The following is a 17,492-nucleotide window of genomic DNA, read 5'->3' as shown; positions in this document are numbered from 1 at the left end:
TTTGTGCTGAGGGGATCGACCCGATTTGAGTGGGATAGTCGTCGCAGCTGTGTGACTAATGTGGCAAGCCAGTCGGACTTTTTGACGCCGATGTTGCAGCTCCTCGGTAGCCTGGAATTGGTAGCCCAGGTGTTTGAACAGTCTCTCGTTACCCCAGATTTACAACATAGGTGAGGCCAGTCCACATCGACAGTTTTCAGTACATATGGATATTGTTCACAATGTAAGTAAAACAGCATTGCATGTAATCAGTGTTGTTTCTCGTTTTAATGTTTAATTGTAGTAGCAGTCAAGATAGAAATATATAAGCTCACTGGAGCTCAAACGAGCGCTTGCTTTGACGCAAAAGCACTCCAAACCATTAAATTACAGTCAACTTTCCTGTACCCACAGTAAACGGTAATACTAATTGTCTAGAGAGTAACGTTAGACGAAAAAAAAGTTAAAAATACGAAGTCGTTTTGAGCTGCACGCCCGCTTTCTAAATTAATAAACTTACGTACAAACAAAAAAGTCTTAGCACAATTTAGAGAAGTGTATAATCCTGCTCCTAACACAAAAGCTCAGTGCTTTTTCCTAAATACTAGCAAGTTTTATGAAGCTGGCACATCAACATAGGAATTTAAGAACCCACAAAATAACTTCCTTCCCTAAAAAAGTAAATTTTAGAAAATAATTTTATTTCGCTCATAAGAAGTTAATGTTTGAGTCCATTTTCGCTGATCTGATTGGTTTAAACAATTCCCCGATTGGACACATCCGTTTTTCTACAATGCCGCGCCTAGGTCTACCTGCTGTGCTGCTGCTGGGCACATGCGTACGGGTCTTCCTGTACGCCGTGCCATGTATACACTGTTGAAGCCCTGTCCTCGGACGGGCTGCACTTCTGGCGCACTTGTGGTTAACTACGCAAAAGAGAGAGTGAGATTAGATTCCTTATCCTACTAACCTATGTCTTGCCTTTCAGGTGATTACGCTGCTCGGCGCCTATCGTCCGCAGATCTCTGGTTCGGACCTTCCCTACTTCAGCACTCCTCCTCGCCGGCAACGTCAAGCATCCCTACCAGCGCTCTCATTTTCCACCTTCGCTACATTTGCCTCTCGAGGCCTAATGCAGCCCCACTTCGACTCGCAAGTCGGCCACCCTCGACGCACTCAGTGCCTTCGTCATCAAGTCGGCGGGCATGTGCTCGCTCTCACGATACTCGGGGCCCAGAATGCCCCTCTTCGTGTAGGAGCCTACGAACTTTATGCGCACATCAATGTGTTTTGCCTTCGCACTCGCGCCCTCACCGCCTAACTGCTTCAACGCTGCCTGATTGTCCACTCGCAGCGGCATCGGCTGTACGTACTCGACGGCGAGTTCGCCTAGAAGTTCTCGAACCCCTAGTAACTCGGCGGCCATCACCGAGGCCGCGGTGTACTCCGCCTCCATCGTGGACAGCGATACACCGCCCTGCTTCTTGCAGATCCAGCTGACAGGCATCCCATCCACAGTAACGAGTCCTCCGGTCACGGACTTCCTGTCCTGCTTGTCGGCCGCGAAGTCCGCGTCACTGTACGCGACGACCTCCAGCGGCTCCTCCGAACTCCTGTGTCCCTTCATCTGCAGACGCAGGCCCTTCGTTCCCGACAGGTACCTGACTATGCGCTTTGCCAGTCTCCAGTCTGCCATCGTCGGGTTGTGCGTCCGGCGTGACGCCTTGTGCACAGCGAACGCAATGTCGGGCCGCGTGCAACGCGCCACCCACATCAAACTTCCGACCAAAGACTGAAACTTCGCAACAGTCACTGCGCTACCGTCTCCTGACAACGGCAAGGTCTCGCCTGCATCCAATGGCAGGTCATTCCACTCCAAGCCAATAGGCGTGCGCACCGGCCGCGCCGCCTCCATCTGGTACTCATTCAGGATGTCAGTGATCGCAACCTCCTGATCTAGATCGTATCCATTCTCGTCATCATACGTGACGCGCGTCCCCAAGAACTTGCTCACCACTCCCAGGTCCTTCACAGACAGATCCGATAGCTCACCAAAAAAAGCGTTCACCGCGTCTTGGTCCGTGCCGGTGACTAGCAGGTCGTCCACATAGACGCCTACGACGACCAGCACTCCTTGCTTCCGTCGATAGTAGACGCACATGTCCGTCAGGCTCTGTTCGAATCCCGAGTCTACCAGCTTCTGGTGGAGCAGTTTGCTCCAGAGTCGCCCAGCCTGCTTTAGTCCATACAGCGCTTTCTTCAGCTCGAGGACCAGCTCGTCGTCACTCGTGGCGCTCAGCTGCTTCTTAATTTCTTCCGATATGACCATTCCCTGCGGCAACCGAATGTAGATGTCCAGTTCCGGCTCCTTCTCCGCCTTGACGTAGGCGTTTGGTACATCCCCGTGTCCTGCTGGGACTCTCCACTTCCTGGCCAAGCACAGGATGAGCTTCACACTGCACATGTCGATCACCGCGGCAAAGGTGATCCCATAGTTCACACCGAACTCTTGCTCGTTCCCGCAGGCCACGAGCCGCGCCTTCAGCCGTTCAATGAATCCTGCAACATCTCTTTTCGTCTTGAAAACCCATTTTGTATGCAATGCACGCGCCCCATTGGGTAGCCGCGTGACCTTCCACACTCCGTTTTCCTCGAGTGCTTCGAGCTCCTCTTTCATAGCTTTCATTTATTTCTCACGCCACTGGCTGCGCATTGCCTCTCGGTAGCTCCTCGGATCTACCTCCATCACATTGTTTACCACTCTGGTTTCTTGCTCCTCCCGCTGCACGGACTCGTCCGTGTTCTCCGCAGCCTTTCTTGCGACCGAACGTGTCTCGTGACGTTCTCGCTGCCAGGTTTTCTTCTGCTTGGATCGCTTCTTTCCCTTTTTCCCGCGTCTGCTCCTGGCCGACGCACTCTCAGTGGTGGCCGCCTCAGCGGCGCTCGCAGATCCACTCGTGGACTCATCCACGACAGCACTGTCATCATCTTGCAGGTACAGCCGCTGCACTTGCTCGTTCTGGGTCTTGTTAAGCGTCTCAATGTTCTTCACGTGTTGTGTTGTGACCACCACGCGGTCCTTTGGTAGGTAAACTCTGTACCCTTTCGTTTCTTCTCCAATCCCGACGATCATGCCGTGCTGGGCACGCTGCGAGAAATTCTTGTTCCGCGGGTCTCTATACACAGTACACGGGGAGCCAAAAACGACGATCTCGCCTAGTGCCGGTGTCTGCTTCGTTAGTATCTTCAGCGGCGAAGCTCTCCCCGGGTTCGAGTTAGTCGGCGACCTGTTCAGAATGTAGGCCGCGTACTGTTCAGCATCCCCCCAAAAGTTTAATGGCAGTCCACAGGCGAAGATCATGCACCGTGCCATGCTCATTATGGTCCGATGCATGCGCTCAGCCTTCCCGTTGCTGGCTTGATTTCTGGCCTCGCTCCGCTGACGCACTACCCCGGTCTTCTTGCAGAATAAGTCTACGTTTTGGTACTCTTCACCCGAGTCCGTTATCAGTACATGAATCCTGCAGTCGAAACGCTTTGAGGAAGTGCTCGAACTGCTTGGCGGCAGCATCTTTCGTTCGCCCCGGGAACACTCTGCAGTAATTGCTCTTATGATCGACGAAGTTTATCATGTAGCGGTTATTGAGACGATCTCGCGGCGTCATCGGACCCTTCAAGTCCGAGCAGATTACTCCACCAACTCGATCGATCGGCGAGTGGTCCCCAGTATCTTTCTGCGACTGCCGGTTCTTCGTCTGTTTCCCCTGCGCGCAGGTTAAGCAGTTGACGCGGCGGTGGTCCGTGATGACGATGCCCGAGCTCGGGTCCCGTGCAAGTTTCTCAACCGCGTCGTAGCTTAAGTGTCCAAACCTCTTGTGGAACTCCACCAACGTGTCCTTCTGCACGTCACCCGACCCCATTTCGGCCTCAGCCTGATCAAGAGCCGCCATGATTACTCCCGATGGGGCTCCTCCTTTCCGCTCTACGACGGCAGGCACGACTAGCACGCCATGCCGCAGATCCACGTCAAATGCTACTCGCCCTCCGTCTACACCGGCAACGACTCGTCGTCCGTTTCTGTATGTCCGCGTATACCCCTTCTTGTCAAGTTCGCCGTAGGAGATTAAGTTGTGCACAACGTTCTCGGCGTAATACACGTCCATGAGCTTCACGATCTGCTCCGTCCCGCTCGCCATGACGCGCAGCGTGAGAGTTACTTTCTTACTGATCTTGAGTGGATTTCCGTCTGGCTGTACACACTCGTCCAAGTACTCCTCGACGTCATCCAGCCACGACGCATCGCTCACGAAGTGCCGACTGGACCCGCTGTCCAAGATCCACATCGCGTCGGACTCGTCCGACGTCTCTCCTACAGACAGCGTGAGGTCGGGCTTCCTGCCGCCCCCTCGCGTCCGTTCAGGACATGCTGCGCGCAGATGTCCAACTTTCCCGCACTCATGGCAGGTGCGTGTCTCCTTGCCGCGGCGCTCAGCCACGGCGCCCACGACTTCTCTGCCGAGATTCTTGTGCTTGGCAGGTTCTAATTCCCAGGCTTGCGCGAAGTGCGCCAACTCCTCAGCCTGCTGCAAGTAGTCCGCTCTTGCCCCATCTACCTTGGCCATTAGCACTGTACGCAAGTCCGCGGACGCGTACTGCACGATGTTGTTCAGTCTGCCCCGCCACCGCATGCCTCTGATACGGCGACCAAGTACATATAGTGTTCGGGCCACGATCTATTGCCTTCCTTCGGCGCAGTGAGCAACTTCATTGCTTGCGCGGGGGTGATGTTGGTCTTGAACGTCTCGAGCATCCTCTCCATGACGTATTGCAGTGTGGGCAGTTGTGTCCACCAGGCATCTACTTGCTTGTTATAGTACCTTTCTGCAGTCCCCGCTAGGTAATGCCCCAGCAGATCCACCTTGACATCTTCCGGCCGCGCGAACCCACATGCCGACTGCGCCAACGCAACTTGTCTCTCAAAGCGTCGACCCCACTCGAGGAATCCAGATCCGAGTCCTACGTACAACTCCTTTCCGTCGAATGGCCGAATCGCTAGCTTCTTCTGTCGCGCGTCCGGGTAGCGGACTCCTTGGTTCTGCTGCTGGAAATGCTCGCCTCCAGCCTGTGCCCGACCATCTCGTGGTGGCGCTGGTGCTGGCGCTGGTGCTGCCGGCTGCGCTCCGTGCGCTGCGGCGTACAGGCGCTGTAACTCAGACATTGGCATGCCGTAGCCAGGCTGCTGGTGTCCGAAGTACTGTGGTGCAGCTGCTGGCCTACGCGGCGTCACTGTGAGTGGCGTCTGTGGCGACCCACCTAACGAGTCGATATGCATTCTTGTCCCGCGGCCGAGTCCAGACGCAAACAGACTGGAGTTCATGGGTGGTGTCGAAGGGCGATTCAGGCGCGCACGCCTTGCATCTTGATCGTCCAACTGCTTCTCAAGCGTCTCATGCGACTCTTTCAGCTTGGTCTGCGACTCCTCAAGCTGCTCCAGCTGTCCCGCTACGCCCCGCAAGAGCGTCATCAGCTCTGCGGCGGTTCCCCCGGTCGCCGGCGCATTAGCGTCGGCGTTGTTGCCGCTACCCCTTTCGTGGGCCACGGCGGTGCTCATCTCTTCTGTGTCGTCGGCCATGCCGGTCCTTTCGCGACTGGCAACGGGCACTGTCGACGTTGGCGCTGGCGCGCCATCGCCGATGGCCTCATCTGTGGCTCTGGTCATTTGGGCTCAAGACCTGTTGAAGCCCTGTCCTCGGACGGGCTGCACTTCTGGCGCACTTGTGGTTAACTACGCAAAAGAGAGAGTGAGATTAGATTCCTTATCCTACTAACCTATGTCTTGCCTTTCAGGTGATTACGCTGCTCGGCGCCTATCGTCCGCAGACGGACCTTCCCTACTTCAACATACCGGTATCATATGAGATTTTTTTGATAATAATAGTACAATTATCGATTGTAAATATTAATAGTAGCTAAGCTTTTCAAGTGCTAACATAATATGTTAATATTAGCTTAGAGATTTAAAAAAAGTTAGATACTAACTTTGACACCTTACCCTCTGCTGAGTAAACCGAGGGCTCACCAATAACCTCTTTCGACCAGGTTCTAAAGTAGCAGTAGTCATGGCAGCTGACGAGTATTTGCTCTAGTAGACACACACAAAGCCGATCGAGATGGAGAACTGCAAACGGTTGCAACTGTTTGAAGTTGATAGAGCCAAATCAAGGTATTTGCTCTTGTTCTCTGCCGATAGCCTCGTCCACATCGCGCGTCTCATAAACCTGTAACCTGTGACGCTAGATTAAATGCGCTCAGCAGTGTCAACACACCAACCTTGCCGTCACTCTCACAATTGTCCTGCTCCGTTCACTCATTAGACGTATTTAAGTGGGGAAATTCATAAATATCTTCTAGAAACGTACTTAAGTGAAAAATAATTTAAAGTACTATCTAATAATTTTTATCTCTGAGTCAACATTATAATATTGTTAACTTTTGGAAACTGAGCTACTATTAATGTTTGATATCGAAACTAGTGCTATTACTTTAAAAATATCATATGATATTTGGTTACCATTAGCCCCTGCCTGTACCGGTACAGTTCCAGCAGGCAGATGCATGTATCATAATCGGCTAAAGACGAGTAATCATGACGGGTTCTTGGATCACACTAGCATTTGTTTCATTTCTGAATCGACTCAGCCCCCAATATGCTCAAACGGACTCACTCAACCTATCGGCTGCCAGTAAAAATGAGCAACTCTGTGCTATGCCCACCGAACAAGCACCTGCTGAGTGACGGTGTTATTCGTGAAGCTCAGCAACGGACAACTAGAACAGCCTTCTACCGAGATATTGCCACCAGCAGTTGGCCTGAACAACAACAAGACCGACCTCAAAGATCGAGTCACTTTCCCATGCAGCTCTCGACGAACCGTCACTCATTTCCTGCTCGAACCCCAGACACCGTTTCACTCGAGGGAAAGAGAGCGAGATTTGAGCAACCGGAATGTCTAGATATGGAGCTCGAGGAGTCAGATCGTATAATTCATCGGAAGAAGATCAGAGCAATCGGTACCACTGAACAACAAGCAAAGATATTGGAGTTGTTGAAGCTGGGAAGAGATAGTGAACGAAAGCGTCGTCGGGACAACCAGAGGCGATACAGAAAGAAACAGCAAGACGTCATCGACGGTCTTGAAGTGAGTAGCGAGCGCCTACGCGATGAAATCCACCAATTGCAGCAACGAAGAAGCTATGTATCGATGCTCCTAACACAAAAGCTCAGTGCTTTTTCCTAAATACTAGCAAGTTTTATGAAGCTGGCACATCAACATAGGAATTTAAGAACCCACAAAATAACTTCCTTCCCTAAAAAAGTAAATTTTAGAAAATAATTTTATTTCGCTCATAAGAAGTTAATGTTTGAGTCCATTTTCGCTGATCTGATTGGTTTAAACAATTCCCCGATTGGACACATCCGTTTTTCTACAATGCCGCGCCTAGGTCTACCTGCTGTGCTGCTGCTGGGCACATGCGTACGGGTCTTCCTGTACGCCGTGCCATGTATACACGCGACACTATCGACCCGTCCCGAGTTGGCGACATCCGTCTCGTCCTTTCGCCGCCTACAGGAGGGAGTTTTTCTCTTCCAGTCCACAGGCTCGCCCTACTCTGGGGACGTGTATCATCAGCCCCCGCTGCTCTTCGCTCTACTGTATCCAGTGCTGCAGATAACCCCAGCGTCTCTCCAATACTTTATGTCATGTGCTGTATTTGTTATCGTGGATCTATTACTCGCAATGGGCTTCGCTCGCCTCTGTGAAAAAAATTTGAAGCTGGAGGAGGGACGTCGCTGCGTATTTGAGGATAAGGAGATCTGGCTCACTCAAATCCCCGTTTCGCCACTGTTTAAGCCTCAAAATCTGTCAACGACAGTGGCTTTTATTGCATTGATGAATCCATATTCCCTGGCCTCAAGTGTAGCCATGTCCACAGTTGGGTTTACTCATTTGGCGGTGCTCTACAGTTTGGTCTTCGCCTCAGAAGGTAGGAGACGATTTTTATACCATATTCTGAATAGTATTTAATATTGTGTATGACTTTGTGTAGGCGCTATGGCTGCGTCTATGATGTGTGTGGCGGTGGGCGCGTATCTGTCCGTGTACCCATGTTTCCTGATTGTACCCATCTTGCTGCTGCTACGCTCAGTAAAAAAAATATCTTTGGCGTCTCTAGTAGCTCAATGCCTCCTGGTGTTTAGTGTCTGGCTGTGTCTGCTGCTCTACTTGTCGTGGAGTTTAACCGGAGGGTGGAAGTTTCTGGAGGTGCGACATACTCCACTACTTAAAGTAGGTAACACTCGTCACTAATGTCTTGTATTTGTGCTCCCCTTGACAGGAAACGTACGTGTGGGTGGCGAAATACTCGGATTTGACCCCGAACGTTGGCATTTTCTGGTACTTCTTTATGGAAGTCTTCGACCGCTTCATCCCGTACTTTCTCTTCGTGCTGCACTTGCATCCAGCCATTTACGTCGTCCCGATCTACCTCCGACTAGCGTACGCCTCTCTCTCTCTTCTCTCTTTGGTCACAATGTACTGCTAATGTTTGACTTCCGTAGACATCGTCCCCAAGCCTACGCCTGTGCGTTGATCGGTATCTTTTCTCTCTTCCAGGCGTATCCTAGCTTCGGTGACTTTGGCTTTTTTCTCTCGATGCTGGCGTTGCATCCGAAGACGATAATGAGTACGTGTGACTGGCCATTAACGAACTCGATGACCGCTGGCTCATGTGACGTTTATTGTGGACAGCGATCGAGAACCGATTCGTCTACGTGCTCGGCCTGGGTGTGGCTACATGTATGTTGCCCGTGATGTGGTTCTTGTGGCTCTTTCCGGCCTCTGGCAACGCGAATTTCTTCTACAACCAGACGTTGGTGTACCAGATCTTCAATACTCAAATCATCACAGCGTTCGTAGGAGCGACCATGAAGCGCGACAAGGAAGTTGACAAGTACCGGGTTAGCCGCTTGAAAGAGCTGGAAAAATCCAAGACCGTCGAAGCAAGTGAATAAAATATCTGTGTGTTTTTTTTCAACTGGAAGGGTAATATTTTATTTGCGGTGAACTGGTATAAGTGACGGGGTGGCCAATTTCCAGTCATTTCCCTGTGTTACGGGCTGAAAGTGGTGAATGCTCCCTGCTGGCGCTTTCGGAAATTCACGTACATACTTGACATCGCGTAGGTTTTTGGGAAATGGATGTTGCTGCTTTTTTTATTAAAGTTAGTACAAAAACTCAAATATGCCTTCAGTCAGAAAATGTAAACTAACCTCGTGGAGTGAAAACAGGGTTCCTGCATCTCCATCGCTGCCCATGAACGACGGCGTCTTGTGTGACAGTCGATTCGGACATGCTGGAGTTCGAATCCGCAAGTTCTGTAACTGTTTCTCATCGTTATGCTGTCAAAAGGTTGATGTGGTCAGAACCCAGTTCATAATAAAATATTACACTGATCAACGTACGACATGCTTCGGTAGTACTTGTACAGGACTTCCAACACTGCGCTCCAGTTTTAGAGTACGAGAAGATTGAACACTTGCAACCAATGAGACGTCAGTCGGTCTAGTGTTCTGTGCCTGAAGACTCGAGTCACCCAGCAATGCACTCTTGTTGCCACCTGGTGCCTTGATTAACGGACTGAGATTAGTCTCAAGCTTGGTGGTCGGTAGACTTTCTGGTGTAAAATTCTTCTTCGGCGCCTTGGGCTGTGCTGCATTCTGGCCATTGGAAGGCTGCGTTAATGAAGCATCAGGAGGCTTCAACGCGACACCCTTAGCGAGAGGTACGCCCTGAAAGTTAAACATGGGACTTGCCGACGACTCAAAAGATCCGATCTGATCATTAAACCCACTGATGTTTGGGCCATGGTTAAGTAACGGTGAACGCAGTCGTGTAGGTGAGCGAATTTGCTTAGTAACCGCCGAGTGTTTCCCGATCTTGACGTCCTCTTCTGTCTTCGGTATTGCCGCAAGTTTGATACGTGGTTGAATCACTCCTCGGGTATGTAGATCGTACAGAAGTTCCTGGCGCAGTTTGTGCTCTACAACGAAGCAATTCTGAGAGACCAAAAGCTCACCACTATTTCCATAAAGTACGACGTCTGAAGAGAGCCCTTTGTAGTCTTCTGTTCGGAAAGTCATGGTCTCATTGGAGTCGAGTGGCGATAGGTTCGCTCCCTTCGTTCCCACACGTGTCCCGCTCAAAGGAGACAGCGTGGGTGGAGGAATTCCTGGGGCTTTACCTCGAGTTCCTTTTCGACTCTGCCGCAGACGTGAGCGCTGTGCTTCCGCTCCTAGTGCCGCTATCATGGCCTCCTCCTTTTCAAGAGAGATTGTTGGATCAGCTAGAGACCGCAGTTTTATTCGAACGTCGCTCTTGCGGTTGATCTCATCATTGGAGCGACGAACAGACTCACGAGTGCTCAAGTCCCGTTCGATGTCAGCTCTTCGTTGCATCTCAACATAATCGACAGCGCCTCTCGCGGTGTTGACCACTAGAGAAGACGAAGAGAGCCACGGAGAATTGTTGTTGGATTCGGGGCTTTCTATCCACGATGTATTCATAAAATCTCCGCTATTTGGACCAAAACCCAGCGACATCTTGTGCCCTTTACGAGCTGACGGTGAGACTTTTGATCCTCCGAGCCGTGAGCCAATACGAGACCCTGTACGCGACGACGCTCGGGATGCCGCGTAGGCCCCGTAGGTGGTCGTCTTCTCTGTTGAATAAAACTGCTTACGATGTTTTATTCGCCTTTTAATGAGTTTCGACGCATGGCGAACATTCGTCGGAGCCACTGGCTTAGCATCGCGTTGGAAGGATAAATCTCCGTCTTGAAGCACATGCTCTACACTTGTGAGTATCGGCATGAGCATTTGATCGACGAGTCCTTTTACAGAATATGCGAACTATAAGAAATAAATACCGAAACAATAACTTTTAAGACAATTTGAACTAGCTGATCAAGATGCAAACATACAATACGGCCAGCTTCGTTTGGATCTACTGGGTCATGCACATGTACTGCCTCGTTGAATGTCATGTGCAGGGCTAGCACAATGGCTGCATCGCGTGGGACCTGAATAGTAAAAAAAAACAATGAGCGTCGAGCAGTTACTTAAGACCCGAAAGAGGTGAAGTACCCCACCGCACGTCTAGCCCAGCGTCGATCGGGTTGCTTGACCTCATCAATCGACGTCTCGGAGACAGGTTGGATGTGTTTGGCCATACTGCGTAAAGCCACTTGGACGTAATAGCCTCCTTCCATTCACAAAAAAGAGCAAATGCTATTCCCAGGTGGCCAAAGTAGCTCAAAATAAGTGCCCTAAAGTAACATTTGGATGGCAAAAAAATACGAAGTGGTGTTTTCTCTCTCTCTTATCGCCTCCGCTCCCACGAACTTACATCCACGCAATCCTGTCTAGTAACCATCCCCCGCCCTCGTCGTAGTCTGTAGCAGTAGATCGTTTCGGGCGACTGGCGCCTCTATCCTCTACAGTTCGTTTGGCCACTCTCCACCGCTGCGTCGTGTAGCTCACTGCTGCTCCTGAGCACGTCGCGCGTTCCTGATAATATCGAGCAGGCCACCGACATTCTTCTTGTACAGCTGCAACTTGACGTCGATCTCCTTCCACTGCTCGGCACCGAAACGGCGCTCAAGCGACCGAGAGATGGTCACAGTACGGGCGAGCTGGTCGATCTTGGCGTTCACGACGCCGGCCGTGATGGCCCGCACGATCCACTCCTCCACGTCCTGTTCGGCCACGTCCACAGCGGCGGCCACGTCAGCGTACGGGATGGCCTGGAAGCCTGTGGGCAGAGTGCACAGTGTGAACAGCCGCATCGTGTCGGCCAGCTCGGCCTCGACCAGGCCATTGTCCTTATAGACAGCGGCTGCGTTCTTTTGGAAGGCCACATACTCCTTGAGTGTCTTGGTAGACACGATCTCCAGCAGCTCAAGAGCCTTGTCGCCCTTAAGCGAGGCCTGAACCACAGAGTTAGCCGCCAAGTCTACGCGGGCCAGGAAGCTGGCCACGGGGTTCTGCAACACGATCTGAGCGGCCCGCTTGGCCTGCTCCTTGGCCACCTGTCCCTGCTCGTATGTGGCCAGGTACTGCTCCAATACGGCCAGCACCTTGAGCTTGTCACCAGCCTGGTCTAGTACGTTGGCCACGGCCAATAGAAGCACGCGACGGTCCTCCACATTGAGTGTGTGTGTGACCAGCAGTGTATCCACTTGCGTCAAGTAAGGCGCCACGAGACCAATGTTGTTGGAGCTCCGGGCCAGGTCCAAAACGTTCAGTAGAGCTTGAAGCTGCACCTTAGGCAGCGTCCTGGCCTTATTGAAGAGGGCCGCGGTCACACGTAGACGCAGGACAGCGCTGGCCTTGGTGTCATCCTTAATAACCTGCAGGATCTTGAGCACCTCGCCCTGAGCGTTAGGAACTTGCAGGACCACGTCGAACAGAAGGGCGAAGGCGCCCTCCACGTCAGTCTCGGCCTCTAGAGCCAACAGCTGCGGCAGTTTGGGCTGTACGGCCACAACGACAGGAGCAAAGTCCTTCTTCTTAATGTCTGCGGACAGATCAGGCAGGGCCGAGCCCGGTAGCAGCTTCGAGACGTACGTGACGAGCTCCGTGGCCATGGTGAGGAGACTTGGGGGATTCTGATTGAGCACCTTTGATAGGAGAGCCAACAGTTTGATGGTTAGTGGCAGCAGAACACGATGGAAAAGGTTCTTACATTTTATGACACCATCCAGTGATATGGCTACATGTAGCCAAGCCCGTTAAGTTGTTCTACCCAGCATCAGCGAGAAATTCACTTTAGAGAATTCAAGCTAGGCAAAATGTGTCTAGCTTAACGCAATGCATTGGCTAGCATTGCATTTCACTGTGCTAAAAACATGAAGCACTCGCAATTCTTTATAGACCTTGTTCAACAAATTATTGCGTCATTGATTGTTAGACGAAGTTAACCCCTTCCCTCCCGACGTCGTAAGTTACGCCATACGAAAATATCAATGTCGTATCTTACGACGTGGCGTGCGACAATAGAAAATGGCTCGAGCAATAGTTTAATCAGTATATTTTCAAATTAAAAGATGCTAGAGGTCACAGGGAAAGTGAGCAGAGACACAACAGGGGTAGGGATGAGGAATAGATACGGGTCAAAGGGATACGGAAGGAACACAACTGCCAGTCATTCTAGAATTCGCAAGATGGCGCGCATCCGGGCCAGTGCCCGTGGAAAAACAGACGCCGTAGCCGCAGTGGCTCGAGACATCGACTTCAGCCATTTGTGGCGTCAGCTTCGCGGAGTCGGATGGACGTCCAAGCGACCCAGCGGCATGCAGACAGACTGAAGGTATGTGAGTCCTGATGGTGTTCAATCGTTTGTTGGCGAGGACGCGGTTGTCGTACATGCTATTGAATCTAGACTGCTGGAAGATGTTGATGCTGATGATGTTGAGAGCGCTATCGACGCGGTGGATGAAGATGTTGAAGCGGCTGAAGTTGTGGAGATTGGTGACGGTGGGAGGGTCGAAGATGATGCGGATGAAGACGTCCGCCCATCCCAGATTGACACTAGCGCCATACTCTCCCAAAACACGCTGAATGAACTCTTCGGATCTGAGAGCGACTCAGAGGTTGAGCTCTCGCAGGCCGCTGTGACCAGAGTATTTGACGTCTCGCCGGGCGAGCTACATGCAGCAGACTCCCAGCGAGATTCTGATGCCAACCTACAACTACTATCGGAGGTGTCAGGGGCTGAGAGCGACGGTGCCCAAGTAGATGTTGTCACTGCAGAACCGACTCGCGTGCTCCGACCGCATGCTCATGTAAAGAAGGACGTCAAATACGTCCCTGAGGACGAGAACCTGAGCGCCTACGAAAGCTTCAGTTCTGACGAAAGCGAGAGTGGCGAAATCGTGGATGATGACGACGACGCCAGCTTTATTGGTAACGAAAGCGATGACGTCGTTACAGAGAACGACGCTGTAGAGATGGACAACGCGTTCGTGCAGTCGCTTCAGATTGGAAACGGCACATTGCCGACGAGTGCAACGCAGCAGCGGTCTGCTGCTTTACGTGGGATGACCTGATCTCTAGCGTCGGAGTCGTATGAGGAAGACGTACGCCCCTACCCGGGGCTCAATATGCAAGACGCGGAACCAGTCCTTGAGTTGCGCAGCCAGTGTCATTCGCCGCTGCTGACGCTGTTTATTTCTTACCAAAAGCTTTGTGGGTTAGAATCACGGAGGAGACGAACCGATACTGCCAGCAAAACATCAAGAGACGCGCATAAGCCATCCTCGCCCAACATGGACCTCGTCAGAAAGAGACACTGGCGCAAGTACGCCGCCAATTGAAGGCAAAAGCTGGCTATCAGACACACGAAGTAATGCATGTCATTGGCCTTCTCGTCGCCCGAATGCTGTGCCCACAGAAGAGAAGTTTTGCAGATCACTGGTCCATGACGGAGGACGGTGCGGTACCAGCAGATAACTTCGGGCGATTCATGGGACGCAACAGGTGTCAGGAGATTCTCCGAGACTTACACTTCGTAGATAACGAGGCCGATCGCACACGCGACAAACTGTGGAAACTTCGGGCGGCTCATGGGACGCAACAGGTGTCAGGAGATTCTCCGAGACTTACACTTCGTAGATAACGAGGCCAATCGCACACGCGACAAACTGGGGAAACTTCGCCCAGTTATCGACAAGCTGCAGCAGCGGTTTCTGTCTGGATGGACTCTTTCTGCTGTTTTTTTCTTTGACGAAGGGGTGCTTCCATCCACTTCTAGGCGCAACACTACTCGCATGTCATGCCCGATAAGCCTCATCGGTACGGGTCGAAAATGTTTATGATGTGTGATTCGAGAACCGCCTACTGCCACAGGTTCGTCTGATGTTTTTGCTAATGTCGTAAGTGACGGGTTCGGTACTGATATCTGACTGCCTATGTCGTCACTTTCTAAATTTGAGATGTATGCTATAAAGCGCAACGCAGGAGACACTTCATTTGATCACAAGACAGGTGCTGCAGCAGTCGTCCGAAACATGAAGATGGTTCTGGAGTCAAAGCAGCGTCACCCGTGGCATCTTGTGGTTATGGATCGTTTCTATTCATCGATTCTGCTGGCCATCGAGCTGCTAAGTATGAGTGTCTACGTGGTTGGGACTATAATGTCCGATAGACTTGGATTTGACAAACAAGTAAGGGAGCATCGGAAAACTAGACCTGCGGCTATTCCTCGAGGCTCCTTCCTGTTCTCCCGTTCGACGGCAGTCCCAAGCATGGTAGCGTTTCACTGGTGGGATCGCAAACCCGTGCACTACTTGTGCACAGGCTCCGCAATGACGATCTTGTCGATCCAAAGAAATGTAAAGAGGGTTGGGCCGGAAACGGTCCCATGTCCGGCAGCCGTCAATGATTACCAGCGCTGGATGGGCGGAGTGGACGTCCATGACCAGCTCCGTCTCCAGAGATTATCATTGCAGACGTCTACAAGGTTGACCAAGTATTACAAGTGTTTGTTCTTCGCGTTTGTGGATCTAGCGCTAGTGAATGCGTATATTTCGCACAAGGAGACGGCACGACTGGCTGGCACACCTGCGATGTCTCGTGGCGACTGGTTTTGCATTCCGCATAAACAACTACTTCAGCTGAAGGCAGCAGACTTTGGTGGTGTGGATGTGACGCCGCCTCCAACTCCCGGAAGCGCAGAAGAACACCCGTTCGGCCTTCACATGCGCTCGAGCAATCAGAAGATTGGGTGACGGTGAGTGGCGTACAGAAGCGTCGCCAGCGATCCTGTAAGGTATGCGCGCTGCTGCGAAGCAACTCGAAGAAGAAGTCGTATGCAACCACGTTCTTCTGTGAGCGCTGCTCTGTTGACTCGGCGAAATGCTGGCTCTGCAACGAAATCGGTCATAGCTTCAAAGGTGAAGCCAAAACGGGCTTCGCGATCCGGTACGAAAACTTTGTTTGCGGCCAAAGCATTCCAGTAGCATTGGGTAAGAAAGTAGTGCTCCGCCGACCTGGACAAGTGGCTGGGGAGCGGAAGAAAACGCGCCGAGAACTGGAGCTCCACGAGGACGATGCAGAAGGTAAGGAATGTGAAACTGATGAGGTATAATTATGGCGCGTGCGCATCTGTAATGGTGTGATGAGCGGCGTCCAGGATGACTGCTTGTTCTAGGCAGGCCATAATGTATAGTTTCTTGCATTGATGTGCATTCTTTGTTGGTATGGCAGGATTCATGGTACAACTGTGTACGCCTTTCTTTTCTTGATCGGGGGCAAGTTACGACATAAAGAGTAGTAGGAGCTTACTTATGCTGTATAAGTGACGACATTGCTGAAGAAACCTGCTGAGAACTTATACGCCTTCCCGCATGCGGCTATGCACCTCATATTGAAAAGAAGTAAATAGCTACGGAGTAAGTTACGACATTAAAGTACCGTGAATAACGCGTTTGGTGTCTCAAAATTCGGGAGTGAAGGGGTTAAGGGACGGTTGCCAATAGCTACGGTGAACCGAAGGTTGCTTACCTGCCTTCTAATGCTACATGTACCTGTAACTCGGTCGACATTTTGAAAACGATATAATGTCTGTGGACTTCGCTTAAAAATGTCGGTACAAATATCCCGAAAGGTCTTAACAAGGAGAGTCAAACCTAAGCTACTGCCGTGTAGTGACGGCGCTCGGCTAGTAATTGTCAAGCGATAAGCAAGCTCCCAATGCTGTGACGATCCAGATAATCCTTCAGGTTTTACTTCACGATGGCAGCTCCACTGGTATATACTGTATCTGCGGATGTATTTCGCTGTTATTCGTTTCGTTGGATCTGAAAAATGTCAACGGCAACTTTAATCACTTCACTAAATAAATTTTGACTCGATTTTACAATTTAATTAACAACGTTGGATACACTTCTACAATATATTCATGTAGTTGACTGAATAAACCAATAAATCTGAGTTTGAAAGTAACTTAGAAGCCTCCAAATGATGAGCAAGTTTTTTTCGGGTGACCAGACAGACAACATCCAGATAGCCTTCCTCACTTTTGAATTAGAGAAAATCAAGATGCTTAGCACCGCAACCCAAGTCATTGAGCGCCTTCGTCGCCAGTAGCCCAAAGAGATCTCCAGTCTTGTTGCGAGCCACAAAAACTTCGTTGATATTGCCCGTCACGTCGAAGAAGAAGTGTCGGATTTGGACTCCCCTATCCTTGCCGAGTACACTGCTTCGGGTGGAGATGACACCATCTAGGCCATGGCCAATATTTCTGCCCCCGAGCTGGATGCTCTGTGGGCCCTGATTGAGCCTGCTGTAACGATTATGTGGACGCAAGGGCGAGAAAGTTAACCGTCGGTATCGGGGAAGGACGCAATGTTCATCACGCTGACCGTGCTAAAGCATTTCAGCACATGACAGAAGC

General features: G+C 51.2%; 4 protein-coding genes across 4 annotated transcripts; 1 reads left to right on the top strand and 3 right to left on the bottom strand.

Annotated features, from left to right (window-relative positions):
* Positions 1-4,645: 4,645 nt before the first annotated feature.
* Positions 4,646-5,197, bottom strand: PITG_08349 (uncharacterized protein; the record flags this gene model as incomplete). Its single annotated transcript, XM_002903698.1, has 1 exon — positions 4,646-5,197. The coding sequence occupies one exon, from the start codon at positions 5,195-5,197 to the stop codon at positions 4,646-4,648; it is 552 nt and encodes a 183-aa protein (XP_002903744.1).
* Positions 5,198-7,469: 2,272 nt separating this feature from the next.
* PITG_08348 (uncharacterized protein) lies at positions 7,470-9,052 on the top strand (the record flags this gene model as incomplete). The annotated part of the gene is made up of 5 exons (XM_002903697.1): positions 7,470-8,025; positions 8,089-8,186; positions 8,377-8,537; positions 8,600-8,724; positions 8,790-9,052. The coding sequence occupies 5 exons, from the start codon at positions 7,470-7,472 to the stop codon at positions 9,050-9,052; spliced, it is 1,203 nt and encodes a 400-aa protein (XP_002903743.1).
* A 441-nt stretch (positions 9,053-9,493) lies between these two features.
* PITG_08347 (uncharacterized protein) lies at positions 9,494-11,307 on the bottom strand (the record flags this gene model as incomplete). Its single annotated transcript, XM_002903696.1, has 2 exons — positions 9,494-10,758; positions 11,193-11,307. The coding sequence occupies 2 exons, from the start codon at positions 11,305-11,307 to the stop codon at positions 9,494-9,496; spliced, it is 1,380 nt and encodes a 459-aa protein (XP_002903742.1).
* A 267-nt stretch (positions 11,308-11,574) lies between these two features.
* On the bottom strand, positions 11,575-14,663 carry PITG_08346 (carbohydrate-binding protein, putative; the record flags this gene model as incomplete). The annotated part of the gene is made up of 4 exons (XM_002903695.1): positions 11,575-12,717; positions 13,300-13,672; positions 14,180-14,269; positions 14,602-14,663. The coding sequence occupies 4 exons, from the start codon at positions 14,661-14,663 to the stop codon at positions 11,575-11,577; spliced, it is 1,668 nt and encodes a 555-aa protein (XP_002903741.1).
* Between the last annotated feature and the right edge of the window lie 2,829 nt (positions 14,664-17,492).

The sequence above is a fragment of the Phytophthora infestans genome, genomic scaffold (genome assembly GCF_000142945.1).
Source record: "Phytophthora infestans T30-4 supercont1.13 genomic scaffold, whole genome shotgun sequence".
Taxonomy (NCBI): domain Eukaryota; phylum Oomycota; class Peronosporomycetes; order Peronosporales; family Peronosporaceae; genus Phytophthora; species Phytophthora infestans.
The sequence above is the reverse complement of the archived record's forward strand: the minus strand, read 5'-3'. Positions and strand labels throughout refer to the sequence as shown.